We start from the raw sequence: 24579 nt of genomic DNA on the forward strand, positions 1-24579 counted from the left end.
CGGATCTTTGAAAAGAAAGGAACGTGATGATACGCTTCATTTAGGCTCTGCTAATAGTTCAGAAGCTGTGTGTGAAGATATTGATATCAATGATTCTAGTGCCATTAAAGAAATAAAATCTAGTCATTTAAATATAGGCCTAGAACAACTGTGTAAGAATCGACAGGCTCATTCATCTCACTAATGTGAGTACCAACATTTATTTATTTTTTAGTTAATAAGTTAAAGATTATCCAAACTCTAATAGCCTTGAATTATTAAAAAAAAACGAAAATACATTTTCTTCTATTAACATTAACTTAATTAGCTAATACTAATATAAAATTAATTTAATTAAATTAATTTTGATTAATTAATTCTAATTTAAAATATAAGTATATTGGTAGGCTATTAAAATATGCTACAAAATTATAAATTTACTTTCGAAGGGAACAAGAGTAAGGTAGTCCGCGGAACTGTTCTAACTTAAAAAAGTGGTCCCCACTTCAGAAAAGTTTGAGAAACGCTGGCCTTCTAGATTCATTCTGTCGTCATCGAAAAGCTATTTGGTCGTTGTATATTTTGTAGCAACGAGGTCGTGACATACGTAATATCTTGTCCATTCATTGCCTCTAAATGCAGTAGAATCACTTTCTATGTAATATGCTACGTGAATATATTCCGTGTCTTAAATGCTGAAGTTGGTTAACCTGTGTTCATGTTGGCTGGCTTGTACTCATGAGAGAATGCCACTGGTCAATTATACACAAACATCAGAGTGCGTAATATCGACTTTACATTGAAAAACATCGATATGCACAGCCGTTTCTGTTCTCGGTTTATTTTTAATAAAAAATCTTCACGTTCACGCCCTCCGCTTTCCGTCCTCGTTCTGGTTTATTGTGGACCATTCTTAACAGGAGCAGCGATCAGACAGGAATGGTGGCTAGCAGATATGAATTTTGACGTAGGCGAAAAATGAAAGGAAAATATTGCCTAGATATATGTCAATCCAGGAATTGATTCTTTTGTCTCCCACGAATCTACATGAGTTTTCAGATTTTAATTCCCTTTCGAAGGAGCCAACTTTAAGGATTTTTACTGTCTTTAAAAAGTTAACGATGCATGGTTTAAACTAGTAAGTCTAAGACCACGAAAGACTACTTCCCTATGTTGCGAAAGAAATAATAATAATAATAATAATAATAATAATAATAATAATAATAATAATAATAATAATAATAATAATATCACTTTTGATAGGAATATCACTTTTGTTGACGTCGTACAAAATTTTGTCGAATATCCTTTTGAGAAGATTAACTCCATATGTAGATGAAATTATTGGGGATCATCAGTATGGTTTTAGGCGTAATAGATCGACTATTGATCAATTTTTTGTATTCGACAGATATTAGGGAAAAAATGGGAGTATAAGGATACAGTACATCAGTTATGCATAGATTTAAAAAAGGCGTATGACTCGGTTAAGAGAGAAGTTTTATATAATATTCTTATTGAATTTGGTATTCCCAAGAAACTAGTTCGATTAATTAAAATGTGTCTTAGTGAAACTTACAGCAGAGTCTGTATAGGCCAGTTTCTATCTGATGCTTTTCCAATTCACTGCGGGCTAAAGCAGGGAGATGCACTATCACCTTTACTTTTTAACTTCGCTCTAGAATAAGCCATTAGGCAAGTTCAGGATAACACAGAGGGTTTGGAATTGAACGGGTTACATCAGCTTCTTGTCTATGCGGATGACTTGAATATGTTAGGAGAAAATCGACAAACGATTAGGGAAAACGCGGAAATTCTAGTTGAAGCAAGTAAAGCGATAGAGTTGGAAGTAAATCCCGAAAAGACTAGTATATGATTATGTCTCGTGACCAGAATATTGTACGAAATGGAACTATAAAAATTGGAGATTTATCCTTGGAAGAGGTGGAAAAATTAAAATATCTTGGAGCAACAGTAACAAATATAAATGACTCGGGAGGAAATTAAATGCAGAATAAATATGGGAAATGCGTGTTATTATTCGGTTGCGAAGCTTTTGTCATCTAGTCTGCTGTCAAAAAATCTGAAAGTTAGAATTTATAAAACAGTTATATTACCGGTTGTTCTGTATGGACTCTCACTTTGAGAGAGGAACAGAGATTAAGGGCGTTTGAGAATAAGGTTCTTAGGAAAATATTTGGAGCTAAGAGGGATGAAGTTACAGGAGAATGGAGAAAGTTACACAACGCAGAGCTGCACGCATTGTATAGTTCACCTGACATAATTAGGAACATTAAATCCAGATGTTTGAGCTGGACAGGACATGTAGCACGTACGGGCGAATCCAGAAATGCATATAAAGTGTTAGTTGGGAGGCCGGAGGGAAAAAGACCTTTGGGGAGGCCGAGACGTAGATGGGAAGATAATATTAATATGGATTTGATGGTAGACACTGGATTAATCTTGCTCAGGATAGGGACCAATGGCGAGCTTATGTGAGGGCGGCAATGAAACTACTGGTTCCTTAAAAGCCAGTAAGTAATAATAATAATAATAATAATAATAATAATAATAATAATAATAATAATAATAATAAACGAAAACTTACCGAGTATGGCGTAAACTACACAAAGACCTCGAATTTTTCTCTCTATTTTAGTGTTGGGCGCTTAGACTTTGCCATATGAGAGAAGGACATGGACACAGCTTTTATTCACTACTTGTCAGATATGTCAAGCCACGAAGGCAAGAAATATTGGTCAAGCTATACTTCCAACTGTCATGATAATACCTCCACAGTATTTCCCCTACAAATGACCTCCCATTTATGTACTGAATGGCTCTGAGGTGCTAGACATGACATCTAATAAATCACCTCCACCGTACAAAATAAAATGCCTTCATCAGCATGTGCATTCACTTTCCCACTTGTTTCCCGAACAAAGAAAATTTATGAGGCCCTATTCTAAACGCTGTTCACCGCTAGTTATAGAATATGTAATTCTGGAGCGTTCCTTTTTTAAACGCCGGCTATTATTATAGTTACAAGTGAACGTGCCATTACGAGTACATAATATCGCATGTTCTAATGAAATAAAATCAACGTCACGCCAGTCAAATTTAGTTGCAATTCGTTCATATTTTTTATTCAGTCATTATTGATAAAAGTCTGGAAGTACTAAGATAAAATCTACAAATCAGAGTGCTTCATAATATGCTTTGATATGTATATTAACACCTACACTGACACAACTAATTTTTAAGAGTAACAATCGGACATTCAAACTGTAATTTTACACACACACGCACACACATACATACACCATTTGTACGTAGTAATGTAACCTAATAATAGTTTGTTATTGTATTTTACTAATAGTTAATTGTAAAACGAAAGTTGAACTATTATAATGAGGCATGCTGTTAATAATAAAATAGTACATTATGCAACGAGCCTATAATGATAGTAATTAAGACGCAAGTATGGATATTCATATTCATACGAGCGTCTTAATTACCATTATAGGCGAGTTTCTTACGACTTTTTATGCTCGACCATATTACTAACTTGAAATTATTCAGATGTATACATTTTATTTGGGTTATTCGGTTATTTTATGACGCTGTATCAACATCTAGGTTATTTAGCGTCTGAATGATATGAAAGTGATAATGCCGGTGAAATGAGTCCGGGGTCCAGCACCGAAAGTTACCCAGCATTTGCTCGTAATGGGTTGAGGGAAAACCCCGGAAAAAACCTCAACCAGGTAACTTGCCCCGACCGGGATTCGAACCCGGGCCACCTGGTTTCGCGGCCAGACGCGCTGACCGTTACTCCACAGGTGTGGACCATTTTATTTGTATCTGACAAGATCGGAAGTGACCTTGTTCTAGGTCGTGAATTGTGAGATGTGCGCAGACGCGAAAGTATTGATTTTTTCCGAGGAACAATAATGTCATTGACCTTGATGTAATCCCGTTAAGCTTGATATAACCTTCATTATTGAATTCGACATTGAAAAACGAGATGACAAATTGAATTTATTTGAATATTATTTACAATTAACGCTAATTATTATAGCAACAGAACATAACCTTCTGCGACAGTATTGGATTTCCAGCCTCCGTGACTTTTCGCTAATTCTCTTTCGATTCCATATCCGAGAATAATCGATACTTGCGGTTTTATAACGTTACAAAGCTGACTTGTCATTGGCTGAACACCTGTAAGCTGAGTTGTCATTGGCTGAACACCTGTACTTTAATGAGTAGGTGTACTTTAATGACATGCATTAAAGGACTGCTACCAGGTGTATAATTACTACATTTCAGCATGGTCGAGCATAAATATAAATAAAACATCCACACACACATTCCGAACATCGCAAGCGTCGGGAAGGCTCTGTATCCTCCAGCCTAGAACACAATGTACTCTTCTATACAATTTTTTAAATCGTCGTTGTAATTTAAGTTTAGTAATTACATAATTGTAGTTCTTCTGTTTTTAATTGCAAATGTTTCCCTTTGGAAGAAACTGTAACTGTGACATATCTGGGCATCATCATTGATCAGCATCTGAAATGGTATTCTCATATGTCTTATCTATGTAGCAGATTTCGTAAAACAACTTATAAATTTGTCGTTCATCACCGTATTTTATCCACAGCCTTCACTGAGTTACCATCTTCCGTGAACGCCCTCGCTGTCACGTGACATGTGGGATGATCTCGCGCAGTGAACGCGGTATGGCATAGTTGCGCCCCGCGGTCAACTGGGAAGCCTAGACATGGCATAGTTGCGCCCCGAAGAAATCAGGTAGCACAAAGGACATGGCATAGTTGCGCCCCGAAGAAGTCAGGTAGCAGAATGGACATGGCATAGTTGCGCCCCGAAGAAATCAGGTAGCACAAAGGACATGGCATAGTTGCGGCCCGAAGAAATCAGGTAGCACAAAGGACATGGCATAGTTGCGCCCCGAAGAAGTCAGGTAGCAGAATGGACATGGCATAGTTGCGCCCCGATGGGTATAATTTAATTTAATAATAATTTATTTATTTAATCTGGCAGAGCTAAGGCCAGTCATAAAATAAATTAATTAAGCGTACGTAAAATATCATAGTGGTAGCTGCACTTAAATCAGGTAGCATATGATCAATTTTGCTACTTAAAATAACACTTTTTTATCGATCAGACACAATAAATGAACTGCATTTTTTGTTTGTACGCCGATATCTTAACCTTACTGTGCAGGGTTTCGCAAATCGAAAATTAGAACCACTGTGAGTTATTAACTCTTTACCCTTTTCTCTAAACGTAACATTCATTTTAAATTAACCTCACTATACGCCAAAGACTGTGTGAAAATCACTAAAAAAAATGTCAAGATTGCTAAGGCCCCATATCCCAACGACTCATCATTCGAATATGTCAGCTAATAAAGTACTGCCAACTTCATGGTGTTCATTTTAACGTATCGATAATGAATATTAAATCGAATAAGAAATCAGTAAGGTTGGTTGATTACGAGGCTCGAGTTCCCGTAATGTCTTTTTCTCTACCTATTTCATCGGGGCGGAACTATGCCATGCCCTTTTCTCTGCCTGATGGGAACGGGGCGCAACTATGCCCACAAAACAGGGACTCTTTTTTATCTGCTGCATCTTATCTGACCGTGGGGCGCAACCATGCCCTGCCCAGTGAACGTACTTCTTTTTCGGTTATTTAACGACGCTGTATGAACTACTAGATTTGGCGTCAATGGAATTGGTGATAGTAAGATGGTAGGTACTTTGTGAGATAAGATAAGGATGGAGTATTCTCCATGGAATTACTCGCGTCCACACCTGTGGAGTAACGGTCAGCGCGTCTGGCTGCGAAACCAGGTGGCCCGGGTTCGGGCAAGTTACCTGGTTGAGGTTTTTTCCGGGGTTTTCCCTCAACCCAGTACGAGGAAATGCTGGGTAACTTTCGGTGCTGGACCCCGGACTCATTTCACCGGCATTATCACCTTCATATCATTCAGACGCTAAATAACCTAGATGTTGATACAGCGTCGTAAAATAACCCAATAAAATAAAAATCTATTACTCGCCTTACAGTAGGAGACAAGTTCGGAAATATCCAAACAGATAATCAACCCAAGCGGGAATCTAACCCATGTCCTGTGCCTGTAAGTCGGTTATTTAGCGTCGATGGAATTGGTGACAGGGAGATGAGGTGAACAATTCGCCATGGATTACCTATCATTCGCCTTATAGTTAGGGAAATCTTTGGAGGAAAAAACCCAAGCAGGTAATCAGTAAGTGGGAATCGAACTCACGCCCAAGCGCGGCTCCGGATCAGTAGATACTACTTTCAGTGAAGTGTATGAATTATTAAAGCCAATGGAGATAGAAAAATTCATAGACATTCTTAGCGCGGGCTTTCGGTGGATGATCAGCGAACTAACGTTTTTCGTATTCACAAACCAGTGTTAGCGATATGATATGAATCCTGTTTAGCACGCTCGTAGCGCGGGCTAGCGAAATGTCTCTGAATAGCACCCGTAGTGACTATAAAGTTTCCTACAAGATTTTTTTCCCACTGCTTGCGGTGAAAGGACTGGTTATTGAAGGTCACGTGCGATATGAATGACATTACACTAATTCTCTCCCTTTCTATTTCAACATTTCATGGCTTTCATTCATTGTTTCAGTCATTTACTTTTATTCATTCATTTTTCATCCCTCTCTCTTCTCTCTTTATATACCTCTCTCTTTCTCTCCATATTTTTACTTCTTTACCTCTCCTTTCTTCACTCGAAATTTCTTCCTCGCTTTCGCCTCTTTTTCTCTCCCTTTAACCCTCTTAGTTAAGATTTTTCTTTCTCATATTTTATCCCTTTGCTCCTTTCTCTCCCATATAATTATTTTACTTCATTTATTTTTTCTCCTCTCTGTTTTCTGTAATGTATTTTGCTTTTATTTCCTCTCTCCCTACTGCTTTGCATTTTTCCCATCTCACATTTTCTTTCCTTTCTATTCATTTCTTTTTGTCATTTTTCTCTACTTTCGTATTACTTCCGTCATTGGTTTTATTTCCTATCCGTTTTACTTACGTCTACAACTTTTCCCTCTTTATTTATATCTTTAATTGATTAACTAGCGGACTTACTAGTGTTAATTATGTAAGATTTGTCCGGCTTACAGCTGTTTCAGTGCTTCACGCACCATCCTCAGAGCCTACTAGATCACGGCGTCATCTCGAAATTCTCTGCCTGTTATGTGGGTGTGTTTGATTGTTAAAAGGTGTTGACAAGTGGAGTCAAATAGTGTGTGTGTACTGAAATTGATCTGTGTGTTGAGAATTTGATCTGGGTGTGTTTTAGTGTGTTTGTATATTTCGTATTGTTCTAGTGTGTTGAGTTTTTGGTTCTTGGGTTGTATGTGTAGGATTTCCATGTCCGTATTTATGTTATTGTATGTATGGTTAGCATTGGTTATGTGATCGGCGTATGTAGATGTATTGTGTCCTCTGGTTATTGCTTTAATGTGTTCTTTGTAGCGTGTTTGGAATGATCTGCCTGTCTGTCCTATAATAATAATAATAATAATAATAATAATAATAATAATAATAATAATGTTTTATTTTCGCTGGCAGAGTTAAGGCCATAAGGCCTTCTCTTCCACTCAACCAGCCTTAATCAATACAATACATAAATTTAAATTACAAATATTTTCACTACACTTAAAAGGTTCTCCAGCAATAATCTTCACTACACATTTATTTAAATTTAGATAAATCTATAAGGTAAAGTAGTAACTTAATTTATGAGCTAATTTAATTCAATCAATTATAATTAATTTAATATTTGAGATAGCTAGTAAAATGATGAAAATTAATTTAATATAAGCTTACTAGGACTATGTTACAGGGAGAATATATATATTTCTATTTCTATAATGAGAATATTAATGTAATTGCCATTAGAGGTTTTGTAAATCTATTTAGAGACATTAATGATAATAATAATAAGAATGGACAGATGTTAGTTTCATTATAAATAACAAATATTAATCAGCAATTAATCTGTATGTCTGTCCTATGGTGCGTGAAGCACTGAAACAGCTGTAAACCGGACAAATCTTACATAATTAACACTAGTAAGTCCACTAGTTAATCAATTAATTATATTCAAGTGTTAAAAGTAGTGTACGCAAGATTCAAAATGGATTATTTATATCCACTTTTCTATTCGTTCCCTCTCCTCTCATAATTTCTACAGTTGTCTTCATTAGGCCTACTCTTCCGTCCCCTTTATCTTCTTCAATGAATCTCTCTTTCTCTTTATTTCTGGTAGGTTTTCAGTTGGTTATTTAACAGAGTTGTATCAACTACTAGGTTATTTAACATCGATGGGATTGATGACAGAGAGACGAGGTAGAGAATTCCCCAAAGATTACCAGACATTCACCTTACGATTTGGAAAATCTTTGAAAAAGCCCAAGCAGGAGTCAGCGCCCCTGTTTTTACCTTTACTCTGTCCGTTGGTGTCCCTCAGCACCGTGCACTCCTCTATCGTGCCGAAGGGACCGAACATCACCCTCACGTCGTTCTCCGTGCACTTCTTCGACAGCATCCCCACGAACAACTTTCGTTCTGAAACACAAAACAACACACACATATGAGCGGCATTGAAACACTCATTTACAAAAGGCGGTGACCTCAAATTGTACACGGACATCATTTTATTTTTACTTCAATTTTTATTGTACCTGAGTTTTTGAATCTACTTCACTCCCACCCCTTCTACTAAGGAAGTTCCAACTCCACACAGAACCAAGACCGCAGATAGTAAGCAGTACTGAGTTACTGAGTATAGTACGTTCCAGAAATATGTTCGCGTTTTCCAGTGACGAAAGAGCTTTCAATATTGAATCATATTTTCGCACAGGTACTGTCCGTTTGCCTACGTCGCATCCCGATTTCCCCCACCTGCTTCTGCTCGCCCCTCTGTAAAAGCTGGGCTGTCTTAGCTCTTTTCTGAAAACATTAATTTCTCTTAGGAATTGGACGTTTACGTAATATTATACAGCTGTTTAATTTAACTTAAATAAAAGGGCCTCGTTAAGTAATTAAATGTCACGTGATTTCCTCCCTTTCTACAATCCTGCGGCATAACCACTTGGACGGACAGTAGATAGCATGTCTGAGTAATTTTATATTTTCGGGTCGGGCAGAAGTGAAGATTGAATTCACAGTACGTAGAGTAGGTACAGATTTATTTCAACATGAGTTACTAGTACGAAGGACGAAACTGGCAATTGGAATTAGATACAATAGTCTATAGTGCGATAATATGCACAAAACAACTGAAGTCTGTATCGAAATTAACGGCCACCATTTTCAAAATTGTGTTTAAATATTCATATTATGCTTATTTTTCAATTTAACTTCTTTCTCTATATTGTACGCTAATGTGCTGTAGACAGTATAATATACACTGCACAATGAATACGTTCGCATGGATAACTCACTTCGTGAGTAAAAACACTTATTCTTAATGCATTACTGTACTTTGATTAAAGAAAAACCTAATGAAAATTATCAAACTCAAAATCGCGATATTTCCTAGTTTACGTAAATGGATGAACTACTTTTCTTCCATCCTATACCTAGTAGAGTGATTTGTGTTTTACGCCAGTATCATCGAACTCCAGTCTTGGAGGGGGGAGCAAGCGGTGTTTCCGGTTCTCTAAAGGTATAGACAGGTTAATATTAAAATTGTTAGTAAAAATAAAATGATGTCCCTGTACTAACCACTCGTACTTACATATAGTCGGACCATCGGATCTGTGCCCCCGTAAGATATGCGAACTGAACCCTAATTCCTTCTCAGCCTCGGTAATTCATTTCTCTGTCTGCATTCCTATCTCTCTCTTTTCTATCTCTCTTCCTTTCTGTCCCCCACTACTCACAATTTTGGCCTTCTTGCGGGACAGTTTACAATATTTTCACTAGTAGTCCAGTGTTGTCAACTCAACATGAATACTGTAGCACGGATGGCGAAACAAATATTATTAAGCAAGTACGTAATACCATTTTGCGATGAAGAGAAACAAACAGGTCAATATCTGTTTCCTATAAATCAGGCAAGTCCCGCGCCGTGGCGTCGCGGTCTAAGGCATCCCGCCTAGGACTCGCGTTACAGAATGCGCGCTGGTTCGAGTCCTCATGGGGGAAGAAATTTTCTCATCAAATTTCGGCCAGTGTATGGGACCGGTGCTCACCCAGCATCGTGACGCACTTGGGGAGCTACGATAGGTAGCGAAATCCGGTTGCGAATACCAGCTACAACGGCTGAGGGGATCATCGTGCTAACCACACGATACCTCCATTCTGGTTGGATGATCGTTCACCTCTGCTTCGGCATGTGGGCGTGAAGCCAGCAGCCGGCTGGTCGGTCTAGGCTCTTCACGGGCTGTAGCGCCACGGATTATTTATAAATCAGACAACGAAAAGAGCAACTGATATCACAGGTGAGGCTTATTTCATTTCAATTCATTATGTATTAAAATTACTTACTTAACTAATACTAATAATACAACATTTTATGTAATTTATATAGACAGGTCAGAACTCCTAATAAAGAAAATCAGGAGAGAGGGAGTCTGTGCAGGAGATGAAAAGCTAGAATCACCAGAGAAGAACAGACCAAGGGAACTTTTAATTATTGTAGATGATATGAACCGATGTATTTTAAGAAGAAAGATACAAGAAGAATTTCATACCGTTCAGAAAGAAGTTTCAACATTGAAGAAATTACTGAAGCTTGCGAGAGAAGCAATAATTTCCAAGGTTGGAGAGAAAAACTATGTAAAGTGATTCGAGACATGGGATTTAGGTTTAAAAAATGTAGAAATACAATATGTATTTTGATTGAAAGAAATAATATTGTAGCATGAAGGACCAGTTATTTATGACACCGTTTGACGGAAGTTTGGCAACATCCATATTCGGCAAGGTTCGTGGCCTGCTGTTTAACGTGGTGGGAGGAAAGCGAGTGGAATGGAGTGAGTACAGGCGTTAACTTTTCCAAGAACGACGACAGCGCTGAAGGGGCACAGATCCGATGGTCGGACAATACTTACTTACTTACAAATGGCTTTTAAGGAACCCGCAGGTTCATTGCCGCCCTCACATAAGCCCGCCATCGGTCAATATCCTGTGCAAGATTAATCCAGTCTCTATCATCATATCCACCACTCACACTAGGTCTATTAATGAAGATTAAGTTGTTCACCGCTGTGTAGTAACGGTTAGCATGTCTGATCGTGCAACGAGCGGGTTCGGGATCAAATCCTGCTTGGGACAAGTTACCTGGTTGAGGTTATTCTGGGGTTTTCCCTCAACCTATTTCCCTCTTCTCTAACTTTCCTTCATTCTGTAACAATGCACTTACCACGCATGTATCGCAATATACAGGGACATCATTTTATTTTTACTAACATTTTTAATATTAACCTGGCTATACCTTTAGAGAACCGGAAACACAGTTTGCTGTCCCCTTCCACGACTGTAGTTCGATGATACTGGCGTAAAACACACACATCACTTTACTAGGTATAGGAGGGAAGAAAAGTAGTTCATCCATTTACGTAAACTAGGAAATATCGCGATTTTGAGTTCGATAATTTTCATTAGGTTTTTGTTTAATCTTAATACAGTACTGTACTAACAATAAGTGTTTTTACTCACGAACTGAGTTCTCCATGCGAACGTATTCATTATGCAGTGTATATTATACTGTCTACAGCACATTAGCGTACAATGTAGAGAATGAAGTTAAATTAAAAAATACAGTAATCAAAATATGGACATTTAAACACATTTTTGAAAATGGTGGCCGTTCATTTCGATACAGGCTTCAGTTCTTTTGTGCATATTATCACACTATAGACTATTGCATCTAATTCCAATTACCAGTTTCGTCCTTCGTACTAGTAACTCAAGTTGAAATAATTTTGTACGTAGTCTATAAAAGAGTACCTTACGTACTGTAAATTCAACCTTCACTTCTGCCCGACCCGCAAAGATAAAATTACTTAGACATGCTATCTACTGTCCGTCCAAGTGGTTTTGCCGCAGGATCGTAGAAAGGGAGGAAATAACGTGACAGTTAATTACTTAACGAGGCCCTTTTATTTAAGTTATTTTAAACAGTTGTGTAATATTACGTAGACGTCCAATTCCTAACAGAAATTAATGTTTTCCGAAAAGAGCTAAGACAGCCCAGCTTTTACAGAGGGGCGAACAGAAGCAGGTGGGGGAAATAGGGATGCGACGTAGGCAAACGGACAGTACCTGTGCGAAAATATGATTCAATATTGAAAGCTCTTTCGTCACTGGAAAACGCGAACATATTTCTGAAACGTACTATACTCACTAACTCAGTGCTGTTTACTATATGCAGTCTTGGATCTGTGTGGAGGACGGTTGAACTTCATGAGTGGAAGGGGTGGGAGTGAAGTACATTCAAAAACTCAGGTACAATAAAAATTGAAGTAAAAATAAAATGATGTCCCTGTACTATAACAACAAAATCAATATTTTAATTATTCTTCATTTGGTACGAATTTAAAAACAGGGTTTGGGTAACAACTGGTGCTTTCAGAATATGATAAATTCGCAGTCTGATGAAACTGCAACAGGTGCAATAGACGAGTGATAAAGTTATTGCCTCAGCAAAGCAAATTGGATTCAGATACGAATAGCTATGTTTACCTGACAATCAACGAAACGTGCTGTCGGCGAAGTGATAAGTGGAGACCGGAATCTTAGGGCCGTATTCATAGACATTCTTAGCGCGTTCTTCCGGTGGATGATCAGCGAACTAACGTTTTTCGTATTCATAAACCAGTGTTAGCGGTATGATACGATACGAATCCTGTACAACAACCAGTCGTTAGCCAGGGCTATTTTAGCACGCTCGTAGCGCGGGCTAGCGAAATGTCTATGAATAGCACCCTTAGCAACTACTCTTTGAAGTCTCTAATCCTTTCTCACACCCCTCTTTTTGAGACAATACACAGTCGGTTTTTCCCAATCTCTGAAAGAAAGTAGAGACAGTTCTTCTGAAATAAATTGTTTTAAGTTTGCTCCAATCACTTCAGTAGAAGTAGAAAGATCTTTTTCCACCATGAAAAACGTTCCGACAGGCGGCTCACTATGACAGTTGACAACTTAAAAAGTATCATGTTGTAACATGTAACCAAGGAAAGTGAGTGCCGTATGGGATAGTTTATTAAGTGTCTATTTTTTGTATTTAGTATTTATTTATTTAACCTGGTAGAGATAAGGCCATCAGGCCTTCTCTGCCCCTCTACAATATGAACAATAAAATTACAATTAGTATTAAATTTACAATTACAATTACAAAGAACATTACAATTAGTATTAAATTTACAATTACAATTACAATAAAATCAAAGTACGAAAAGATTACTGAATAATTAAAGCTAGATAATTTATCAACAGTAATCTCACTAGACGTTTTGATTTATCTAGAGAAAATCAAAACTCGAGTGGGATTTAATTGACTATTACACGATTAGAAGAAAATATATAAAGATTAGAAGTAACGAAGTACTCCAATACAATAAAATATTAATTGACTTACGAAAATACAACTGTCTTCAAATGTATTATTGTACCATCTCAACATTACAAATATTACGCTAGATGCATGCTAGATGGCAGTAGTGAGCAATGCCTTCTCGTCGAGACGTTCTCGATCTATTATACACGATGGCAATGTTACTAGTCAAGAAGGCTTTGTTGATTCAGTTTCATTTTTATTAAAACCACTACAGTTGCATTCCACTTCAATTATCCGAATCCCAGTAATCAACGTCACTTGACAGATGATTTTCAATAAATCTTAATATTAAACAATCTCTGATACGTGACTATCCATAATACCATATAGCAGAAGCTATAACATAACCTAACTAATATACACAAGTGTTAGAAAAGTTTTAATTAACGACGATGACATAAAAAATAAACATGAATAATTTTAAAAGGAATAATTATTGAATGTACAATTTTCAAATTTGAATGTGGTTGGTGGTTCAATTGATGTTATATTGGACGTGTGCGTAATAGAAGTGGAACTCGTTGATTTAGGCCTACATGGTGTATTCAACTTATTCAGGATTTCCGAATGGTGCTCTTCATTTATTTGTAAATCGGATTTCAGAAGATGCATAGGTATGATCAGTGATTTTTATTAATTCTTGTTCTTGAATGCCAATGCGAGTCATATTTGAAACTGCTGTGCATCGACTGGAGTGGTTTGTAATTATATATATATATATTTTTTTTTGACGTCCAGACCAGCGCAGTTTAAAATGTTGGCAAACAAAGAAACAAATGCTAGGGACGCGATAAAATCAAACAAATGCTAGGGACGCGATAAAATTAAACAAATGCTAGGGACGCGATAAAATTAAACAAATGCTAGGAACGCGATATAATTGTGCGATAAGCAGCCATGAGTGGTTGAAATACGTCCTTTCGTACCGTTTTATTGGTCAAAAGTAGTATGACGTAATAAGAGTGTAATAGTCATAGAGAAACATAGAATATTTTATATTTATTGAATTACAAATTAAATCTAGAATAACAAAATTGTATAGTGATGAAATTACTGAATATTGAAATATTTGTGATAGATTTTGTCTGTTTTCGATAAAAATAAATGCTTATTTCACTGCCTATTTTTACTATTTTAGTGCCTATATACCTGCCTATTTTAACCAAAATAAACGCCTAAACATCCGGGCTGTAGCGATGTCATAAAAAGTTATGTTGAAATTTGGAACTTCATTTTCTCATTTGTCTTCGCAATAACAGTTCACTGGGCGTTTCTAGCCACAGTTTTCCTCTTGTGATGCCCTGCCTTAAGCAAACATAACCATCTGCACCTGTCCGTGAATAAATACCTGCAACAGCCAGCGTAGATGTAAAACAGTTTCATTTTGTGCACACCGCAAAGACTGGTCTTCTAGCTACCTTAAAAATCCCTTCCATTAAGAACATAATTGAAAATACTTCAGAGTAGCTCACACAACGCTGTCTGCATTCTAAAACTGTCATCACACGCTGATCATATGCAGACCGCGTCCTGGAGAACGGTGGCTCTCTGGAAAGACCTTACAGCACCAGTTCTCATACGGCGCCCCATTTTATCTCTTAAATCCATTAAGGCAACGCTACGGTTTTCAGTATCACATGTAGCCTACATTAGAAACAGTTTGTTATCAACGAAAACATTAGAAAAATATCTTGAAGGAACGATTATACGAAATGAGTTCACTAATTGCTTCCTGAACATTGAGAAATATAATAATAATAATAATAATAATAATAATAATAATAATAATACTTACTTACTGGCTTTTAAGGAACCCGTAGTTTCATTGCCGCCCTCACATAAGCCCGCCATTGGTCCCTATTCTGAGCAAGATTAATCCAGTCTCTATCATCATATCCCACCTCCCTCAAATCCATTTTAATATTATCTTCCCATCTACGTCTCGGCCTCCCCAAAGGTCCTTTCCCCTCTGGCCTCCCAACTAATACTCTATATGCATTTCTGGATTCGCCCATACGTGCTACATGCCCTGCCCATCTCAAACGTCTGGATTTAATGTTCCTAATTACATCAGGTGAAGGATACAATGCGTGCAGCTCTGCGTTGTGTAACTTTCTCCAATCTCCTGTAACTTCATCCCTCTTAGCCCCAAATATTTTCCTAAGCACCTTATTCTCAAAAACTCTCAACCTCTGTTCCTCTCTCAAAGTGAGAGTCCAAGTTTCACAACCATAAAGAACAACCGGTAATATAATTGTTTTATAAATTCTAACTTTCAGATTTTTTGACAGCAGACTAGATGACAAAAGCTTCTCAACCGAATAATAACACGCATTTCCCATATTTATTCTGCGTTTAATTTCCTCCAATAATAATATTATTAATAATAATTATTAATTATTAAATTAATAATAATAATAATAATAATAATAATAATAATAATAATAATAATAATAATAATAATAATAATAATATTGATTTCGTCTTAAGTTTATGTGACAAAGCGATTGTCCTGCAGGTTTGCTACGATAACTTTGGTTTCTCTGAGTAAGGTTCGATATTTTTAACGGCGTTTAAAGAAAAGTGAATTTTAGATTTAGATGAAGTAGGCCTACTTCAGCTCCCCTATATTTTCAATCGAATTACACGTCAAATCATGTTGAGGGGTCTCAGCGAAGGGACATGTGACAGACTCCAGCAAATCCCCGAGATTCGTCGTATACAAAAAATGTGTGGGTCGAGTTCCATCCGATTCTTTATCGTTATTTCACCACTGCTTTATTGCCGTCATACCGTAACTTCATTGTCCCTGAATATGCTACTTACGTTAGTCTAAAAAGAAAAAAAAAATGTTGAACAACATAGCACATATGTTTAACGATGACCCAAATTAAGTGGAATAGCTACCAGCTGATCAGGGAAGTTGGAGACGTCCAATTCCGCGAAATATCTACGTCATAACTGAATATATGTATAGCAGACGTAACAAGGCGTTAAAAATAGTGAGTGACTTATCACACATCCTGTGGCGTTTCTGTTACCGACATCTGTCTTGTGCCTGCTACAGAGGATCTGGTGAGATATGTATGGCAGCACTATTTACTGCAGACAGCTCGTAATACCTGGAGTGATAATATGACGTCACACACAACGTGTACAGATGGGGCTTCTGTACGCCATACGCGCTTTGTCCTCTATAGCCACACAACATGTCAATAGCTTCGCAATCCTTCCTCCCCTCCCCCCCAAATCGTGACAATGCCTAGCTGTCACGTGGAGAATTCCAACCTGCCTTCCTGAACATTGGGGTGTTTATCGAGGATACTCGAAACGGTTCAAAATTCTCTGGGTAATTATTGACGAAACTGAAGTGCACAAAACTATTCGGACATTGAAATCTAAATTCCAAGTCTCAGCGGTTCGAGTGGGCAAAGACGGTATGAAGTAGGTTTTCTTCAAATACTCAAGTTTTCACCAACCTAGTATTAATGAACATTCACCTCTATGGGCATTATCGAACACGACAAAGTGTTGGTCCTAAAGAAAATTCTGAAGTTTAAATTTCCAAGAATATTACCCACCTTTAAAAGAAAGTTCTGTTACCTACTTCATCAGTTTACTGATACACGTTGCAAGAATGAAAGCACTATTTCCAGTACATACTACTTCATGGATAACTGAAGTCATCACTATTTGCTTCTTATTCTACCTCAAAATCATGATGCAGAGTTACCAAAGTAGGGCACATTTTATTTACTGATGTCAGATTTCTACGTCGAAAATTCTCGTGCAAGTGCCGGTTATCCATATGGAATCTTTTATGGACGAAGGCAAATTTTACTAGGATATTGTCATTTTCTATTCCATCATTCCAACAATTCTCCGTTACTTCATCAAAACCGTGCATGAAGAATTTCACATCTTGAAATAACGAAAGTGCCAACTACCAAAAATAAAAAAAAAACTGATACTACAAAGGCCAGTGGTGTACTGTCCAGCGTCATGGTTTCAAATGCTTAGAGGTCACATGGCACTCGTGCAGATTGATATGTAACGTCAAATGGTACATAGCAAATATCAATTTCGAAAAAGATGACATTTAGCACCTCCGATATTTCCAGACCTCGATTATCCAACCTTATAGCCGGCACGTTAATCTATCCTCCAACAGATAGCAAAGACTTCATATCTGAGCAATTGTTTGGGATGAAAACAGTAAAGAAGTAGGATAATCCATCATAATCAAAAGCTACATGGATTGGACTGTGGGTCTATTATGTATCTAGGCCTATATCTTAGTTGTAGTATATTCTGTAGAAAGGAACCAAACCATAAAAAGTGTAATATGTCAATAATTAAATAATTCCAAAGGTCTGTACTTTAATGAAAGGTAAGTTACGTCCTGTTATATGCTTTTGGTTAAAGTAATAAGTATCTGGCCATATTTATTTGTGAATTTATTATTTACATTTAACTGTAACTGCATTTTTCGCAGTTCAGGTATTGTGCATTGGTTCCTTTCTGCAAAATGTGGTCCAGTTTTTTTCTGAAAGATTTTGGGAATTTTCGACACGAACTATTTTCGCACGAAATGTAAATCTTCTTGGAACAACTCACCACACGCAAGACTGCAAAAAGTAATCAAATACTTATTACAACAAATTATTATGTTCAACTGTCCACGTCTCCAGTTACCATAATATCAAGACAAAAACAGTTTTCAGACCTAGATGATTACATTTAACATATCCGAAATATTAAAGCACGCACTTCTGCCTCCTTTAGAGGGACACTATACTGAAATTACTGACTTCCATGTTTTAAGTTAAATTCACAAACCATATATCACTGGTGTAGCCTATCTGCTTAATAACAACACATGTACAAAGTTTCATCCCTCTATGTTAAGTTGTTTGCATTTTATTAATATTTTAATAACATTTTGAATCGCTTTGTATAAAAAGTCCCTTACACCACAATTTACATTGATATTGGATTTTTCTGCACAGTGAATCGGAAAATTATTAGGAATTTTTTATGATTAATATTTTTATTTTTTATTCTTTTGTAATAAAAATTCTAGTAATTCATTGATTAATTTTATAGCAAAACCCTATAGTAAGTTTTGATCCCATGCATATAAGGATCCATATAAGTGAATATCATATTAAGCATACAAGAGATAATTTGTTACAGTTGTATGAATACTTTTTGTAAAATTAAATTGAAATTAATAAATCAGTTAAAAACCATACATGTTTCGGAGGAATGCTCCTCCATCTTCAGTAGCAATATCACAACGCTGGTACAGACGTTCGACCGCGTATCGTGGCTTAAAGGAGACTGACCAGCGTTGTGATATTGCCACTGAAGATGGAGGAGCATTTCTCCGAAACATGTATGGTTTTTAACTGATTTATTAATTTCAATTTAATTTTACAAAAAATGTTCATACAACTGTAATAAATTATCTTATGTCAGTCTCCTTTAAGTCACGATACGCGGTCGAACAACTGTACCAGCGTTGTGATATTGCCACTGAAAATGGAGGAGCATTCCTCCGAAACATGTATGTTTTTTAACTGATTTATTAATTTCAATTTAATTTTACAAAAAGTGTTCATATAACTGTAATAAATTATCTCTTGTATGCTTAATATCTTATTCAAGAACACTGTTGAATTTGACCTTACTCGTGTAAATTCAAGTGAATATCAGTTATGAATAATGTAAACTGTGACGCAAGAGACTTTCTATATAAAGCGATTCAATATAACAAAATATTACAAATTGCAAACCACGTGTCATAGGCGGATGAAATTTTATACATTTGTCATTATTAATCAGATATGCCAGTGATCGATCGAAATTTGGTGAATCTAGCTTCGTAAGTATGGTAATTATTGTGGATCCTTAAAAATATGAAACTTGGAAATTTCAGTATATTGCCCCTTAAAAGGACCAATTAAAACTGCTTCCAAAAATAGATTTACGACGGGCAAATCCCAAAGAAATACGAATTCCACTCTGGCAAGAACAAGAACAGTTTGAAAACAAAATATGAATTCCTTTATTATTTTGGAAAGATAGATAGTGTATGAAAAATTAAACACACGGTTCTGAAGAGTGCGTTTATCCTTCAAAGTTATTACAGACTAATGGACGACCTCCGTATGTGTCACGGCCGTAATGTAAGTTGCATGAGGATCGATTCTCAACTTATCAGCCTTCTTTGTCTCTTCGGAAGTAACGGCCACACATCGATCGCCACAAGAATAATGCCTGTGCTACAAACATGGAGGATGCGCGCATTCAAAATCGTTCCTCGTGTCACGTCTTGTCCTAATATAAAGAATATATAACTTTCCTCATTTAAACAACGCTTCAGACTTAGTTTCGACGTTGCATGAAAGTAAAGATGATATTGTATTTATTAACATTATAGGAATTGTAATTGATTGTAAAGAAGGACAACAAATAGCCAATATAAATAGAGGAGTAAGACAAGGGTGCCCATTGTCACCGTCACTTTTTAATGTGTATATGGACGATATAGTGCTGAAGTGGCAGATGGATTTGAAAGTACATTTTAAAATAAAAAAACATAAACTTAGATACGATACTTTTTGCCGATGATCAGGTTTTAATTTGTGCTTCCGAAGATGACCTAAAAATAGAAATATTTAAATTAAACAAAATTAGCAAAGAAAATAGCTTAACTATATCGGCTACTAAAACAAAAGTGTTAGCTTTTAGAGGATTAGAAACAATTAGAGCCAAAATCGTGTTGAATGGAAGAATGATAGAACAAATGAATGCTTTTAATTATCTGGGCTGCAATATCTCATATGCAAGAAAAGAAAATTTTACAAATAAAATAAACAAATTTAATTATTTCTGTGGGGTAATAAAAAGAACTTTAAAATACACTAGCAAAGAAACAAGATTAAAATTTTATAAAGTTATAGCAGTCCCTATGTTGCTATACGGCTCTGATTTCTGGACTCTTACTAAATCCGAAGACAAAAGAATCGAGGTGATAGAAATGAGATTTTTGAAGAGTATAGCAGGTGACACTCTCTTAGACAAGAAACGCAATAAAGACATCAGACTAGAACTGAATATATTCAATTTAATTGAAAAACTCACAGAATATAGGAATAAATGGAAGAAACACGTTGAAAGAATGACTCAAGACCGTATTCCTAAATTAATAGACTATTCGACTACAGACCAACTGGTAAACGAAACATAGGTAGACCCAGGAAAAGATGGCTTCAACAATTTTAAAATTTATATACTTCATGAGACCGGAACGAGCCAAACAAGGCTTAAACCATGTGGCTGATGATGGTAATGATGATGATGATGATGATGAACATTATAGGCCTACTTCAAAGAAATGAAATGATGGAACAGAAATAGTTGAATAAATAGATACTATATAAGTTCTTATGACATAAGACTGTACCTAAATATATATATATATATATATATATATATATATATATATAATTACATGAAGTTTAAAACTTCATGGAAAAAATATGTGACATTAAAACATGATGCAAATTATTTCAACGGGAATTAATATTTGGAGATTGCACAAATTTGTACAGCAGAACCTCGCAAACTCAGACTAATTTTATAAGGAGATAGTTCAGTTTGAATTAGTGAAAGCCTGAATAATACAGAATTCACTGCAACTGGATTATTTTGACAACTGAAAAAAATATAGTATAGTTGTTTAATTTCTAGACTACTTGATGTTTATTAGATATATTTTACAAATACCCTATATAGAATACGAGACATAAATTTAGAAAAAAATAATTAGTTTGAAGTTCTTTAGTCCAAGTTAATTAGTGCACGAGAAGTACATATGCAACTAGTTTTAAGATACAACACAAAACATTAATTAAATACAATGAGTTTGAAATTCTTTTGGAGTACTAGCTTTGGAATGTTCAGTCTGTAATTTAAAGAAAGAGCTAAAATATTGTCAGCGTCTGTCGTCATCTACAGTATGACGCATTTATTGTAAGATAAAGTTTCTGATAGCCTACTCGAATTACAGCTCACAAATTCTATTAATGTAACTGAATGCAGCTTATGTTGGATAACTCGAATTTATCACCACATTTTTTTATCTTTTCATTCACTTCTACCTTAAATGTGTGCAATATTAATCTCCAAGTGTATTGTGTAAAAAAAAGTCCGAATTGTCGCGAATTCCGAATTGGCGGGGTTTCACTGTATGAGACAATGTGATAAGGGGAAATATGAAGGAGTATTTCAGTACGGTAACAGATTTTATTAGAAAAACTCGACAATGAAGAGGAGAACGATGATGTTAAAACTATGAGAAAAATACTTAAATGCATTATAACTTAAAGAATAAAAGAGAAGGGCCAAAAACTTATTAGATAAAGAGGAGTTCAAGAATGAAGCGAAAAAAAAATTGGGAAATAGAGACTGGCTTAGGGTGAGCAGATTTCTAAAATAAAAAAACGGGGCTCTTATTAAGAAGTTGACATGAATCAACATTTTATCTAAACATTCATTATTACCGGTACTTGTGTTTATATAATGTCAGTGAGCAGTATGGTCCAGTAATAAATACTACACACAGACCTAATAATTATGCAAGTACATAATAGAGTAGCATGGATACTTGGCTTAAGTCATTGTTAACCTTTTTTTATATTGCAACTAGGGTAGTGTGGATTAATTAGATCAACTTATCTGTTAAAAAATACTCCAAGTTAATATGACTGTATTCTGAAATTGTTTCATAACAAATTTTTTTGCCTCATATTACCTTTAAACTATTTTAACATTCTCCATGAAGATGAACTGTACAATCAGCATCATATTTCTTTGATGAGTGAATTTTTCTAGAAGTGTTGGTCATTCCTTCAGGAAACTATAGAAGTCCATGCAAGACACATTTTTGAAATGACATTTTGTGATTAACGTGGCCTTTACTGAATTAATTACGGTGACATCTGATGGTAATAATATAGAATTAATGTTTTACGTGATTACTAAATAAAATAAAATAAAAGAAAAAGAAATATTTCAACAATAATTTAGGGAAATGGGACGTCATTAAAAAAAACGGAACATTTGGCGTCCCGAGAATACTTTCGTGCGAGATCGTGCGTATTTGCTTGTTTTCCGCACAGAACCAATACGCGGTAAGTGGGAAATACCACATTCAATATTCCCAACGTAACACACACAACAATTTCCCTCTTCTTACCGCTTAAGCGCGACATTCATTTTACTGCTTTAGGCTTTTAACATATTATTTTTAGAGACGTTTAACATAGTAATAATTATAAATTGGAAACTTACCACTGCAATTTCATCTAAATTGCAATGTTAATTATTGTTTTTAAATATTTGCAGAAATTAAGTAAAGTCTACTACTCCACGAAACTTATTGCATTCCTGATACAAGTAACATTAAGGAAGCCGTGAAAAAATCAACAAGATTCCAGATGCGGATGTTATTACTGCAATATGTTATATAAATAATATTGTTAAAATATTAAAATGAAAAATAAATCATTACATAACCTTACCGTTTGTTTTAAGTTCGCATTTATAGGCTGGGGGAAAAAAAAGATAGACGTATATCACGGCCTGCTGGAGTATAGTAAACACAGAAAACATTTTATAGCAACAATGTTGAAGAAAGATATTTTGGTGTTCCGAAGTTGCCGTCATTAAACAGAAACCAACATGGAGATTTCATTGCAACTAATTAGAAATTCGTCTTTCAGGTATGTAATAAACGATCTTCGCACAAAATAATGTAAGATACACGAGCGGTATGTTTGTTTTCATGTTCTCGGAAATTAAAAAAGCTCAACTACGTTTCGCTTTTTCAATCTTTTCCTCGACCATGAAAACGTCAACATACCGCTCTTGTAACGCATATTACTATTCTCGTCACTCCAGGATGACAATTATAGATAGAGAAGTGTAACATTCAATGGGCTTAAGATTCTGTAGTATTGTGAGATGGTAATGGAGTAATGATGAAATAAGAATGGCAGAGAGTATCAAGCTTTGTCCACCACAAAGTCAGCAATATCGAATTCTGGTCTCTGTGGTTGTCGTTTGAGGATTTTAAGGACTGTATGCTTATTGAATGCGGATATTACAGTGGACTGGGAATGGTTTTATAATTCATTTTAACATCTGTATTAAAAATGATGTAATTTTATGTTTGTGTATCAAGTCTACTGTCCAGTACATGACAGTCTTTTGTTTTATACATCTTAACATGTTCTGTTGACTCGCTAGATAATGGACTGAATTATATTTCAGGTTATTAAACAAAACTTCGCATAATTGGGCCTAAATGTACAAACTGACCAGAATTTACTAGATAAAATACTTTAAAATTGTAGACCAGGCTGGTATACTAATGCCACCAGTGACACACAGGTGAAAGCCAAACGGTACACATAGTTGTAAGACGCCACGTGCTGAAATCTTTATTAACACGTCTCGGCGGCTTTATTTACGACAGCCTGCCAGGCGCCGTGGCGTCGTCAACATGAACGAAATTACCAATAGTAGACAAGAATGCAACCAGCTTACAGACCGGAACAACTATCAACATGCAACCTTGATTTGCGTAACTTCTCCGTTGTTCTGCATATTTAAATGTTTTTAAGATATACTGTGTAGCACACATTATTATTGGCTATGATCATTATCACTGATTATCATTATCGCTGTGATTATTATTATTATTATTATTATTATTATTATTATTATTATTATTATTATTACTCGGTTAAGAGAGAAGTTTTATGTGATATTCTTATTGAATTTGGAATTCCCAAGAAACTAGTTCGATTAATTAAAATGTGTCTCAGTGAAACGCACAGCAGAGTCCGTATAGGTCAGTTTATGTCAGATGCGTTTCCAATTCACTGTAGGCT

The 24579-nt window shown here is 35.8% G+C and overlaps 1 protein-coding gene across 13 annotated transcripts in view; it reads right to left on the reverse strand.

Annotated features, from left to right (window-relative positions):
• Positions 1-24579, reverse strand: part of LOC138700306 (CUGBP Elav-like family member 2) — a 1672689-nt gene that overhangs the window by 103557 nt on the left and 1544553 nt on the right. For all 13 annotated transcript variants that reach the window (XM_069826845.1, XM_069826839.1, XM_069826850.1 and 10 more), the window contains one exon: positions 8491-8616. In XM_069826845.1, coding sequence (XP_069682946.1) covers positions 8491-8616 — 126 coding nt within the window. The remainder of the gene's footprint in view (positions 1-8490; positions 8617-24579) is intronic.

The sequence above is a fragment of the Periplaneta americana genome, chromosome 5, assembly GCF_040183065.1.
Source record: "Periplaneta americana isolate PAMFEO1 chromosome 5, P.americana_PAMFEO1_priV1, whole genome shotgun sequence".
Taxonomy (NCBI): Eukaryota; Metazoa; Arthropoda; class Insecta; order Blattodea; family Blattidae; genus Periplaneta; species Periplaneta americana.